At 39.2% G+C, this 13,737-nt stretch overlaps 1 protein-coding gene across 1 annotated transcript; it reads right to left on the reverse strand.

Moving 5' to 3' along the window:
• Positions 1-616: 616 nt before the first annotated feature.
• On the reverse strand, positions 617-5,882 carry LOC109430013 (uncharacterized). The gene is made up of 3 exons (XM_029865687.2): positions 5,490-5,882; positions 5,015-5,424; positions 617-4,110 (listed from the first exon to the last, which is right to left on the reverse strand). Exons 1-3 carry the CDS (start codon positions 5,806-5,808, stop codon positions 3,988-3,990), a joined length of 852 nt encoding a protein of 283 aa, XP_029721547.2. The 5' UTR covers positions 5,809-5,882; the 3' UTR covers positions 617-3,987.
• Between the last annotated feature and the right edge of the window lie 7,855 nt (positions 5,883-13,737).

The following is a 13,737-nucleotide window of genomic DNA, read 5'->3' on the forward strand; positions in this document are numbered from 1 at the left end:
GCTTATATTTATTAGAACTGTGCTTAAGGACGGACTTGTTAGAATCCCAAAATGGCCGTCACTATGGCTGACTTTGGAACCTACTCACGATTTCAAGGGCACAAATATATTTGTAATCAACACCAGCGTACCTGAGCTTCTTATTTTAAGCTTATTGCAAGTGAGCAAGAACAGAATAATTAAATTCATTGTTGTTCGAAGATTGCTTCTTGAGATTTGTGCGTCTGAAGTTCTGATGTACTGTTGAAGCGGGATTTCAAGACGTTTGTCCCTAAACATCATTTGAGAGGACCAAGCTCTCCTTTAAGGTGCCATTAGACTGTTTTCTATGATAACAAATATTTGGCCAAACAAGCCCAACAAATGACCAACACAATGTGAATCATGGCAACCTTTGATAAATGTCGGACTACAATGACAAATATATTTGCCCGTCTAATTGACTCTTACTCTTGACAACTTCGAGTAAAAGGCATTATCATAACTTACGGAATGAAAAATAAGGTTTCATTGCACCCGTCTTGATTTACTGTTAAAACTAGCCCAATGCCATTTAATGACAGTATCTACTTTTGAGGTATAAAAGGCAACACCATCAATACTAAACATCTGTCCCTAGGATACCGAACGCATGACATGATGAAATCACCGCCTGCCTTTTAGTATCCAGCATCGCGTAAAGCAGTGGCATTGACTTAAATCTAGTTATTACTTCACCATTCATTCCGATAAGTAAGCATTCCATCCGGTCGATACACCTGGCTGGCTGACTGGAGTGACTGAGCTTACAGTTTGCGAAAGTCCTTCCAAGCGAGAAAACATCTGCCAGCCCGCTTTCGAGCGATTCGCTTTCGCAACATTTCTCAGAACACCTGAAGTGAACCGAAAAGCGACGACGCCCAGCCCAGAGACGAGGAGACAAGTTTCACTTTCATCCCCCAGCAGCGGACGACGACGTTCGGGCTAATTATTGATCTGGTTGGAGGTTCCAGCACAGAGGCTGACGGATAGGTAGGTAGTATGTGCTTGCGTATATTTACCGTGTAAATTACCACCACACGGTTGACTGCATTATTTTCCGATTCATCCTGCCAGCACACATCAGCAGCATGCGGGGCCAAATGTGAATGAACAGCTATCCTTCCGAAAATTCGAAACTGTCGTTGGTCTCTCTGAGCAGACAGGCCCACATGTACGTACATAACTAATTTCATCTATTTGTGAAGGAAAATGGCATCCTTGGAAAATAGGTCCTAAAATGTAAATTTCCGTGACTTTAATCAAAATAACTGGCGAAAAAATCTCCTTCAAATTCTTCTACATATTTCGAAGTGACACAAGCACACCGTGTAGTTTGACTCCTACCGTTTTAAAACTTATTATAAAACATGAAAAAGGACTTGATGTTGGGGCTCGCCCCGCTGCGCTGGATCCAACGCGGCTAGCCAGAGGCAGTTTGACAGTCTGTGACGTGTTTTGTGGTTTCGCTTCCACCACCTCCGGTAGCATAACAACGACCATCGTACCGTCGCGCGTCGTCGTCATCATCAGTCGGTTGGTTAGGATCTCGGTGCCGGTCGGTGGTGTAGTCAAGGTACCTCCACTACCAAGGACAACCGGATTGATCCGATGCGGGCCGGGGCAAACGGTGTGGCGGGTCTAAATGTTGGCCGTCATGGCTGTCGTCATCATCACAACACCGTATGTCGGAGTAAAAATGATATTTTTGCATTGCTGACCTTGTAATGTATCACTACCCATCATATTCTGTTGAAAATTCTCGTATACTAAAGCTCCGAAATTTGTGTCACAAACCTAGCAAACTAGGCCAACCCAAGAAACAACCACAATCTCTTATTAAACTAGTAGGTCGAATAATAATCGTATAATAGCATTGTTTGCTGATTGAAAAGTCTTGTTGAATAATGTAATGTATAAAGGTAGCTCCCTTCAACATTATAGCACTATATCGACTTATACCTTTGGCTTAATAATTTGCTTTATAAACAGTTTTTAGGTGTTTTTATTATTTTTCTACAACTAAATAAATTTGCTGTCGAATGTCTTTAGATATAGCGCTTGACTAGTGTATATACAATGTTGGCTCTTAATGCTGAATAGCAGTTTTACTACGTGCTATAAAAGTGCTTGGAAAACCAATTAAATTGGTATTATAAAGTGTGTCCAACAATATGCTGGACAAATGTCGTACCTATTGATTGTGATGCTACTATGTGGCTATTTGCATTTGCAGGATATTAACCATATTATTTATCATATAAACATTGTACAGCTTTATTATTCAATACCACACGGCTTGCTGATTGGTGTGCTTCAAATGAGTCTATTCAACGTATACTCCAAATCTTATACGGCTCGTCGTATGATTTACAATAACAACTGTGTAATGTGTCTTTTAAGACAATGTGCAAATACCTTATTCAGCATAAACAAAAATCAGCAAAGCAACAATTTACGCCGACTGGAACATTTTCAGTAAAGTTCTGCATTGAAGTAATTTGGAGTTGACTAGAGAAAATAGTACCGAAAATGGACAAAATATACAAAAAATATCGAAAGAGTGGATCATACTATCGTAAACTGAAGAATACGCGTGAAAAATATGAGATTGCAATGAAACATCTGTTTTCCGGAACCTACTGCAAAGACCCCTCGGAAACTCGGCCACGTTCTACTGGGCTTAAATGTTCTCCAGACAAGTCGCGTCTTTTGATAAAGAACCCTGTAGAGACCTTTGATCAGACGAGTAAGTAATAAGATTTATTCCGAAATGCTTTGTTGTTTGTAAATCTGTGTAAAATATTTTCTCCGTAACAGGTGAATGTCACGACGGTCCAGTTAGAAGTAGCGCTACGGATCATAGCAGCCAAAGCGTCGCCAACGAATTTGATCAAAACAACCTTACAGACATAATCAACGTTTCATGTCCATCAAATGACGTGTCATGCGAGGTGTCCTCTGCTCCTGATGTCTCTGAAGGAAGAGGTAGATCGGAACAAGCACTGCGAGTTTGGGCACTTGATCACAATATCACTCATATCGCTTTGAAGGATTTGCTACATTTGATCTCAGTAGAATATAACGATACTAGTCTACCTCAAGACCCCAGAACCCTTTTGAACACTCCGCAAAACACGGGAAAGCGATGCCTACCAATAGCTGGTGGTACATATTGGCATCACGGCGTCAAACAGTGTTTAACAAATTGGTTTGGAGATCTATCTGAAGATATCAATATTAGTATTAGTTTTAATATTGATGGTTTGCCTATCCATAAGAGCTCAAAGTTTCAACTCTGGCCCATTTTGTGTAACGTACATGAGTATCCAAATCTACAAACATTGCCTATAGGTATATTTCTCGGTAAAAGCAAACCCGCTGATCTCGAAGAATTCCTTACGCCTTTTGTGGATGAAATAATTCCAATCATCGAAGAAGGACTTGTTGTTAATCATGACACAGTAATACTGAAGATTAGAAGTTTTATTTGCGACTCACCTGCAAATTGGACTATCACACTTTTATTGGTACGCCTAAAAAGTGTGATAAAAGTGCACATTTGCCTAGGATCGTCTCGACGTCCTCGGTGCACTTATTCCTCCATTTACAAGGAATAAGTTCACCGAAGACCTCAACTCGATCAGACGTGGCCCTGCGCTGCAATCACACTTTGAAGGTGTGTGCACACTATTGTGTCAGTCCAATTTGGGATGCAGTCAGCAATACACTTTTATTAAAATTTGCCTCCTGAGGAGGAGGTCGTGGGTACTGACTTATGTCAAATCCCATATACACTATCATTCATACATTTACTAGATATACTCACAAGCTTCTCCTGATAAGATGTATTTGCCAACTCCGTTTCGAGTTGCTCAATTTCCTGTACAGTCGACGCAGGCGAAAATTTGAAGTTTTGGTCAGTTGTGTCGTTGTCATGGCGGCGAACACGCAGGGTGGCTTCTATCTTCAAGTCGTTGCTTTTTGCAACCGATTTCGTGAAAGATTCGTCCATCTTTCTTGCGACAGCTTGAAAAATTCGATCACTCGCTTGCTCGATCGCCTGAACGATTTTTTTTCCGAATTTTGTTCCTAAAAGTAAAAAGCATTATGAAAATTAAAATTATTTGAGGTATTATTCCTTATTCGAAAAATGTAACCTGGGGGATGGGCTAAGGAGTTGTACATGGACAATGGACTACCCGCTTTGCGCGCAGCCACAGTTGATCAGCAGGAGTAAATCAATTTAATTTTGTATGGCAAAATGCATCTAAACATGAATTACTTGAAATACAAAGCTTTTCCCGAAAAAAATATTTGGTAGGCTTAATAGTGGTCACCATTGTGCACAACCACTACCAAATATTTTTTCGAATAATGTGTTCCACTTTGAAGAATTTGCCTTTAGATGGTATTCGCCATACAATATTTTTGCGATTTACTTTTAGCGATTTTTCACGCATAGAAGCTAGCGCCACATTGGTCGATGCGGAGAGTAGGAAAACAGCCGATGTAGTTAATTCATTTCTGCACTTTGTAATTTTTGGGCGTTCCCTTACCTAATTTTCATTCATAGAATTAGCAAGCAGCTATTCTAAATCTTATATTCATCACAGACAAATAGGCGTAGCATATTGCATGTGTTTTGGTTGGAAATAAAGACGCGGAAGGGTGATCAATTGTGACTAAGTGGCGGTAGTGTATACATATAAAACTCACACAAAAACTATGCAACGCCGTGGGTAGACCGTCGGCCTAATTTTTTTTTTTAATTCAGCTTTAGATCGTTGTACGATAATAATTTTGTGTTACTTCTGTTTATCTATGCATTTTGCTCACTATCTTCGCCAAATTGCAAATCGCTCACTGTCTTCGGGAAGATAAACAGCAACATAACCAACATATATCAGTAAAGGTTAAACTAATCCTCTTGATTTTTTGTTTTCTGTAGCAAAACAAATTTCTAATGAAATGGTATATGCAAGGATGTTCTTACCTCATCATAATTGTTCACGTATTCATCATGATAGCTGACCTCCTCCTCTGCAACTTGCGATTCAAGTCCCTCTTCTTGAGAATTCTGTAGTAAAACTTCGACCTCTGATGCGCTGAGCAGCGACATTTCAGATTGTTCGACGATTTGATGCATGTCGACAGCCGCTGCAACTGGATCAGACGGGGCAACTGGGATGATTGATGCAGAATGAGCCATCGCATGAGTGGCCGGAGCTTGTTCCAGCTGAGCAGGACTCTGTCCCATTGCCAGTTGAGTCGGTCCGGGTGCTGGTTTACTAGTCACAGCCTTCATGACAAAAGAAAGGGGCGTTTGCCTCGGGACCATCGACTTTCTGCTGATGACCAAATGTTTGACGCCTGGTTGCGGCTGACTTGCAGAGGATGGACCAGCTAGAGAAAAAAAAACAAAAGTTTTTTAGTAATTCGCAGCTAAGTAAGTAAGAGCAAATACAAACCTTGGCTGAGCATATCATTAAAATCATATCCTTGGGCAGGTTGACTTCTGTGTACCTTTTTCTGCTTTTTCCGCGGAGCAAAATCCGATGTGTCCGTCGACAATCCTGAAAGTTCTGCTGCTTCCTGCTGCGCTTTCTCGTAGGTAGCAATGTTCTTTTTCTTCACAACACAAGGGATTTTTGTCCAAGTATGTGATGGCTTTGATGATGCATCCTTGAAGAGCGTTATCGCATTTTTGTTTGGCCACATCAACCCATCCTTCTGAACCCACTTCTGATGCGGCACGACCGACAGCATTGGGCCCCGGGCTTCTTGCATTTGAACGACGGCAAAGTGAGCTGAAATGGAAAATTTGGGTGAAGTTTTGTATTGAATCTAAGTAAAACAAAATCGTACCTGTAGAAACTTGGGATATTGAAATGGAAAAAAATAACAATAAACTGTTAAAACTGATTTAAATTGAATTTTCAATAATTCACGAAAAGAATTATCCACTAACAGGCAGAATTCAGCAACACGTGATTTGGGTTGACTATTAAGCTGATTATCTCTCATGCATCTCATAACAATCGGGTATGGAATTGACTGGGCGGAGCTATTTCGATTCGGTCATCGGCCTATAAATATGGTACCATTTTCATAGCATGATTCATTCAATCAACGAACGTCGACACGCACGCATCCCGCAGTGCAACCAAGGAAGCAGTCATCGGTCATAAAACCGACAGCGTCGCAGTGGAGTGGCTCATCCACTCCACCATCGTCGAGACAAGCGCCTTCCCACGCGCAACCGAGGCAGTGGTTTTCGGTTATAAAACCGACAGCGCCACATCGGAGTGGCTCATTCAGTCAACGAACGTCGACACGCACGCATCCCGCAGTGCAACCAAGGAAGCAGTCATCGGTCATAAAACCGACAGCGTCACAGCGGAGTGACTCATTTCTGCCAACGGACGTCGGTACGAAGGCATTTCCCAGTGCAACCAAGGTATCGAACGGTGAAACGAACACATCGTCTAGAGTTTTCAGAAATTTTCCTTGAGTTATTCAGAAATATTCCATCATCCACAAGAGTTATTGGAAAACAATTTTCTACGCAGTTCCCAAATCAATCCCGCCAATCAAACAGATCGGCATGGAAGACAGCGGACAAAAAGCCGTGCTACCGCCACGGCTGAGGAATCCAACCGAAAATTTCGACAGTACCTTTGCTCATTTTTATTGTGAAGCGTCACGTTGTTTAATCACTTGTAAATAATGAAAATCAAACCGAGAATCTGTTGTAGCCACGGATTTTCAGCGACGAGATGGTTTAACACCGAAAGCGACAGATTTTACGAGCGCACTGTTGACAGGCGAAAACAAAACAAATAACAAGTCCTCTATACGAAAGGTTGTTTCGACGATTTCTTCGTTGTTTCAGTTACAACACAACTCGTGTACAGCTAGTGTGCAGTAGCTTGTGGTGGGTCGAGTCTTGCACTAAAAAGACTGCAATTAGCCTAACAAACATTGACGAAACAAACCAGAATGATGTTGTAAAATTGTAATAAAATTATCTATTTATTTTACGAAAAAATACAAAATCACAATAATCATTTAAACCTTTTGTGCCGTGGTTCACAGAAATGCATCGAAAAATGTAATGGATTAATATGATATTTGCTTCAAAAAGAATGCAAATGCACCGGAAAGAATTAGTGTACTTAATTTGCCGCCTTGAGGTACTCCATAATTGTAAAAAAAAAACGCACTGATATTAATGTTCTTTCACAATGTTCAGATAAACCCGGAGTTATGGAGCACGCTCGTCGATGGAAGGCATCGTGTTCAAATCCCACCCAAGAATAAAAATGCAAGACAATATCAGATTTTCACTAGAATATAACCTTAAAATTATTCCGTCAATTAGGGATAATAAATAAATGATTGTAGTAGTTAGTAATAATAGCAGTACAAGTAATAATGATATATTTGAAATATTTTTTGAATAGCTGAATAAAAGATTTCTTATATAGCATTATAAACAGTTACTCAGTTGCTTTTATTGCCATTATTAGGCCGGTTCTATTTTTAGAACTCGACTTGGGTGTCATCAAAAGTGCTTTATTATGTCTTTAGAAAAACTTATTTAGCTCTTGAATGGGCTATTATTCAATACTTATCCACTTGAAAAAGATCATTTCAAGATTTGATTAAAAGTGTATATGGTTGTTGTTTAAGCAGCTATATGGTTAAGTCGAATAAACGTTGCCAATCATTGCGTGGGCCTTTCTGACACATTGGCTTTATAATTTCTCCAGATTTGTGTGAATAAAACTTGAAAGCAGCTTGAACTTAAGATAGTACAGTCATTATTCAGCTTGCTGTTGAACAACGTGGCAACAAAAATGTTTACTAAAGGTGCTATTGTTAGTTGGGAAGTACTCTAGAATTGATCTTTTTCGGCAATACTCTTGCCGAATACAATACGGATTTCGTAAATATCTCGCAATATTATGACCAATTCGATACCAAGATATTTGATCATTTCAAAAACAATATCTCGACAAACATTTTAAGGTTAGGTTTCGTGGTGTAATGAAGAATTCAACAATGCTCATACAATTGTTCTTGCGTAAATGAAAATCATTCCCCCAAACGCCCTGAAAGCCTTTGATGCGCCTTGAAAACTCTTTGAAATCTCTACAAGACTCTTGGAAAGTTCCCTTAAGGAGAAAGTGGACGCATATTCTCATTTTTTTGGTTTTTGATTTTTTTAAATAACGAAGCAATATTTTTAAAATCGGTTTCCATACACAGTTAGAGGAAGGATCGAGCTATCTCCTGGATTTTTTTCAGGTGTAAATCTTTTACCAATTTTTCAAAAACCATATTTGTTCGAAATTTCATTCAAAAATGGTTTCCTTGAAACTGAAAAACAATTTCCGCCTGAAAAAAAAATCAGAAGATACCTTCATAGACTTATTTCAAGGCCTCGATGTACCAAAGAAATCGATCAAATTTTCGGTGTCCAGTCCGGTACCCAATAAATATTCATAACCGTGTATTTTTTTTCGTGTAAATTGCCTTTTGTGTAAATTTTATTTAGCGTGTTACACTGATCTGACAGATCTGACAGTAAGGGACTAAACATAAATTACGTAAAGTGGGTACCGAGGATTGTTCACAATCTGCGAACTTGACTGCGGAAAAAAATGCGACCATGACGCCGCTGATACCATAAGCAGAATACCAGGATGTAAATGTCGGGAATAAATACTGTTCAATTTGTGACGCCATTTGTTCCCCCAGTAAATTCGCCCAATACTGGTTTTATTGAAGTGGAAAAAGTTTTCCACAAAATTCTACACCGCTGAGAAAATTCATAAAGAAAAGCCGGAAAAAACTATGTCCGAAATCGTGGAAAATTAAAAAAAAAAATTGGGAATGCAATTGTATATGCTTTGATCGCTGAAATTTTTGGAATGTACTTTTTTCTCGTTACTGAGTTATGGTCATTTTTCACAAAATTTGCCGTAACTCAGGAACGAAAATTAAGTGCATTCCAAAAATTTCAGCGATCAAAGCTTATGAAATTACTTCCTCAAAAATATTTTTTCGAAAATTTTCCACGAGTTCGGACATAGTTTTTCTGTCTTTTCTTTATGAATTTTCTCAACGGTGAAAAATTTTGTGGCAAACTTTTTCCATTTCATACTTTTCGGATTCCTGAGAAAGTTTGCTTTCATTTTCATTAAAACACTTTGTTTCTACGATGCTTCGTTCTTGAGTTATGATTTTCAAAGAAAAGGCTTTTATGGCACATTTGGACATTTTTCAACGAAATTGGCCATAACTCAAAAAAGAAGAAAAAGTGTATTCAAAAAATTTCAGCGATTAAAGCTTATAAAATAACCTTCTCAAAAATATTTTTTCGAAAACGAAGAAAAACGAAAAAACGAAGAAAAAGTGTATTCAAAAAATTTCAGCGATTAAAGCTTATAAAATAACCTTCTCAAAAATATTTTTTCGAAAATTTTCCACGAGTTCGGGCATAGTTTTTCCGGCTTTTCTTTATGAATTTTCTCAACTGTGGAAAACTTTGTGGGAAACTTTTTCCAGTTTATATTTTTTTTTGATTTTTGAGAAAATTTGCTATCATTTTCTAGAGGAAAACTTTCTTTCTACGATGCTTCGTTCTTGAGTTATGATTTTTCAAAGTAAGTAGTGTCAGGGGAAAACAAAACAATTTCACCAGAGTTTTCCGGGAAAATAGGCAACCCTGAATTTTCCTCAATTTTTATTTTGTCCATATATTCATGAGCCCTGCCTGTGGAAAAAGTTTCATGAAAATCTGAGACCCTTCGGCTCAAACCCGTACGGTTATAACAAAAATTCCCTGTTGGTAAAATCACACACAAAGGGTCTGTTCATAGTAGACCAAATTTTGGCCATCTCAGACCCCTCCCCCCCCCTTGTAGACTTTCGTCCACACAAAAAAAAAATGAAATTTGTATGGAGCGTAGACTATTTATCAGACCCCCCTCCTTTCCCCAAAAAGTCTACGTGGTTTATGAATGGTCTCAAAGCAGACTCATGAACCACTTTTGCGAGAGCAAAATCGCGCGCGATTCTCTCATGAGTCAAGCACTGAAATGACGTTCGCTTGTAAAACGAATCCAAATCAATTTGAACGTTGAGCCAAAAAGAAGCTAAAACTGACTGAAAAATAGAAAAACGCGGAAACCGTTTTCAGTTAGCTGCTGTACAGGCGGAATGAACCTCTAGACAACGATGTGTCTGTGCCATGCACCAGTGGATAGCGATTACATACATTCAAAAACCCTGAAGCTCCCATCAAATGTCCTGTAATCCTCTGAAACCTCTTAAAATCCTTTGATATACACCTAAAAATCTTTCTGAAGCCCTTAAGCCCCATGAAACGCCTTCAGGAACCAGGAACCTTCTTGAAATCCTCATGAAACCAACTAGAACGTCTTGAATAGCCTTGAAGCTCCTATGATAGCCCCTAATAACTCCTATAAACTTTGCATAGACTGGTATTCAACCGCCTGGAAACCACTGGAACTCACTAAAACGCCTTGAAACTTCTCCGAAGTCCTTCTGCAACTTCTTAAGATCCTTGTTCTCTTCTTTAAGGCTTGAAATTCCAAGGGGTACTCTGAAACCCCTCCCCCACCCTGAAACCCTGAAGCCAACTCCCTCCCAGAACCCCTTTTAATCGGATTGAAACCAACCTGAAACCTTCTGATACACACTGAACACCTTGGAACCCATATGAATCCTTCCTGAAGTTCTGTCTAAACTCTCAGAAACTTCTCCCTGAAACACTATGAAACAACATAGTGTTTCAAATTTCACTGAAACCCCTCTCAAATTCTCAAACTCTCAAACTTTGAAAGCGATTTAAAAACCCCGGCAATCTCTCTCAAATCTACCGAAGACGCACATTGATCGATTTACCTCCAATCCACGGTAACCACTGCAACCATTCGGTGGCTCCGAATGGTTCGAGCCGAAGCTGTTGCTGAAGATTGTCAATCAATATAGGCACACCAGGCTGGACCGCTTCAAAGGATTGAAAGAAGGAAAAAATCCCGGACGACGATGCTGATGATGATGATGACGACGACGGTGAAAAGGCGGCAAAGCGCCTCTTGAGGTTGGTTGGTTGGTTCGGAGTTGATAGCAGCGAGAGCAACTCAACTGACGGACGACCATCGATGCAACCAGTGGTGGTCTGGTCGGCACGGGCGGGGTAAGAGTGAGAGTTTGATCGCCTTGTGTATCGCTTTCGCAAAGGAAAAGAGTATGAAAGAAATTTATGATAAAATGTGATTGAAATTTGTGAACCGTTATGTTGGCTTTGGTGTTGACGTCGTCGATGAGGATGATGGCTTGACAGCATCTGATGTGGAGCTTTTACCAGTGAACTGGAATGAGCCAATCAGGTGGCTCCTAATGTGCACTGGTTGAGAATCGATGATGAATGCGGCGTGTGTATAATAATAAGATTGCGGTGAATTTATTTGCTGGAGCATTTGAAAATAATTAATATGGAAGCAATTTGATGCACATTGGAGTCGAAACCTGTTTACTCTTCAAACATAAATCGAAACAGAAGACAGAAAGGTTAGTCAGAAATGGTATGTTGACTTCATTAATAAAATTATTTTTGATAATTCTTCAGATTCTCCAATAGAATTGTGGCACAAAGTCCAAATTACATTCCCTCCTCTTTTTAATGGGCTTAACGCCCAACTGGGACAAAGCTTGCTTCTTAGCCTGTTCAATGAGTACTTCCACAGTTTTTAACTGAGAGCTTTCTGTGACGATCAAAAATCTAACCCATCACCCTCAACGTGATCTGGCGCACGATTATTGCTTCGGCTAGGCATAGGCCAGTGATTACCAAACTGCGGCCCGCGGGCCGCATGCGGCCCTCGAGAAGGTTTAGTGCTAGACGTGTGCGCCGAAGCAGTTTTCACCGCCGGCGGCGTGTATAGTAATTTGAGGCAGCGGCGGCGGCGTAATCGGCGTGACCAAAATTTAAAAAAAAAATAGTGAAGTGCAATTTCAAATCAACGTCAATACAGAATAATATTGGTTTCTTCTACCTAAATTACAATTTTTATCTATTTTGTGTGAAAGGTTTAAAAGTATGTAAATCAGAGGCACAGAGAAACAGGCGTAACATTTGGAACAAATTTCATTAAAAAAAAACATCGTCACGGAAACGAAATCGCCCAATGCTAAACGTACTGTGTTTGGCCGGGCCATCACTAGGTGGCTATACTGGGCAAACGTCAAACAGGAGCAAAACCGATGCTAGCGCTGCGCGTGGTCAATTGACCAACTACCGATAATTTGAATCAACCGTTAAAAAAGTGATCGATGGGAAGCGGACGGATTGTGACGTCTGTTTATCTGTGTCAGAGGTTTCAATAAAAACTATACTCATAAGAATTATGCTATACATAAGTTTTAGAGAGAAGGAAATTTATAAGGGATTTCTCTAGATAGAAATTCACGTCTCGCCTGAGGATATTTTTTTCTAAAACTCATTTTAGACCAGTGTTGTCATGGTAAAATTCAAAATGTTTGTAGGAGTTCTGTTAGGGTGCTTTTTAGGAATTACTCCAGGGATTCTTTCAGGCGTTTCTTCAGGAATTTCGCCAGAAAATTCTGAATGGATTCTTCTGGGAATTCCTCCAGGGGGCTTCCTAGAAGATCCTTAGATATTCCTGCACAAGTGAGATCGTAAATTTTTCTACAGATTTTCAGAAACCTTTTTTCAGGGATTTCTTCAGATTATTTTTTTCAGTGACCCTTAAAAGCTTCTTTCAGGACTTCCTTTAGAAATCACTTCAGGATTTATTTCGTACCGTTTTTCCAGGAACATCTCAAGAAATTCTTCTTGGAATTACTGCACAGCATTCTCCAGATTTTCACGCGTTGCTTCAGAGGGGAAATAGTATCAGGAAATTTTATACACTAATATCGTTCAGACATTGTGCAAGAAATTCTTCTAAGAATCCAGAAGAATGTCCATGAGTTCTTCCAGGGTTTGTTCCAAATCATCCTTCAAAAATTCATTAAGAGATTTATTTAAGAATTCTTCTTGTACCTTTACCTGCAATTTGTTTACGGATTTCCGAAGAACTTTTTTTCAAGGGTTCCTTCAGAAACTTCTTTATAATTTAATTCAGAAACTTCTCAAAGATGTCCTTCAAAAATGCCTTCAAGAATTATCTCAGAAACTTCTCCAGGATTTTTTTTCAAAAATTTCTCAAAAAATCCCATTAAAAATCCTCTAAATCCATCTCAGGAGTTTTTTTCCTACACTTCTATTTAGGAAATTAAGCCACTGCATCCAATTAACTGAACTTTTGTGGCGAATCTCAGGAGTTCTGCCAGGTATTCCTCAAGGACTTCTCCAGGAGCTCCAAACGATTGTTTCTGAAATATTTTCAATAAAATTAAATCTCATCGTGATTTTTTTTCAAATATTTCTTAAGAAATTCCTTCAGGTAACCCTCGAACAGTAACTCCAACATGGTTTACGTAATTTCATAGAATACTTCTGCAAACATCTGTGAAGGAATATCTCAAACCGCAGAAAATTCTCTGAAAATTCTGAAAATAACAAAAAAATCATGCAAAAATTTTTATTTAAGGTATGCATATTATAATCTCTTACTGATAATTATGAAAAACCCTTAAACTACTGAAGGGGTCTCAAGT

Source organism: Aedes albopictus, chromosome 3 (genome assembly GCF_035046485.1).
Source record: "Aedes albopictus strain Foshan chromosome 3, AalbF5, whole genome shotgun sequence".
NCBI classification, from domain to species: domain Eukaryota; kingdom Metazoa; phylum Arthropoda; class Insecta; order Diptera; family Culicidae; genus Aedes; species Aedes albopictus.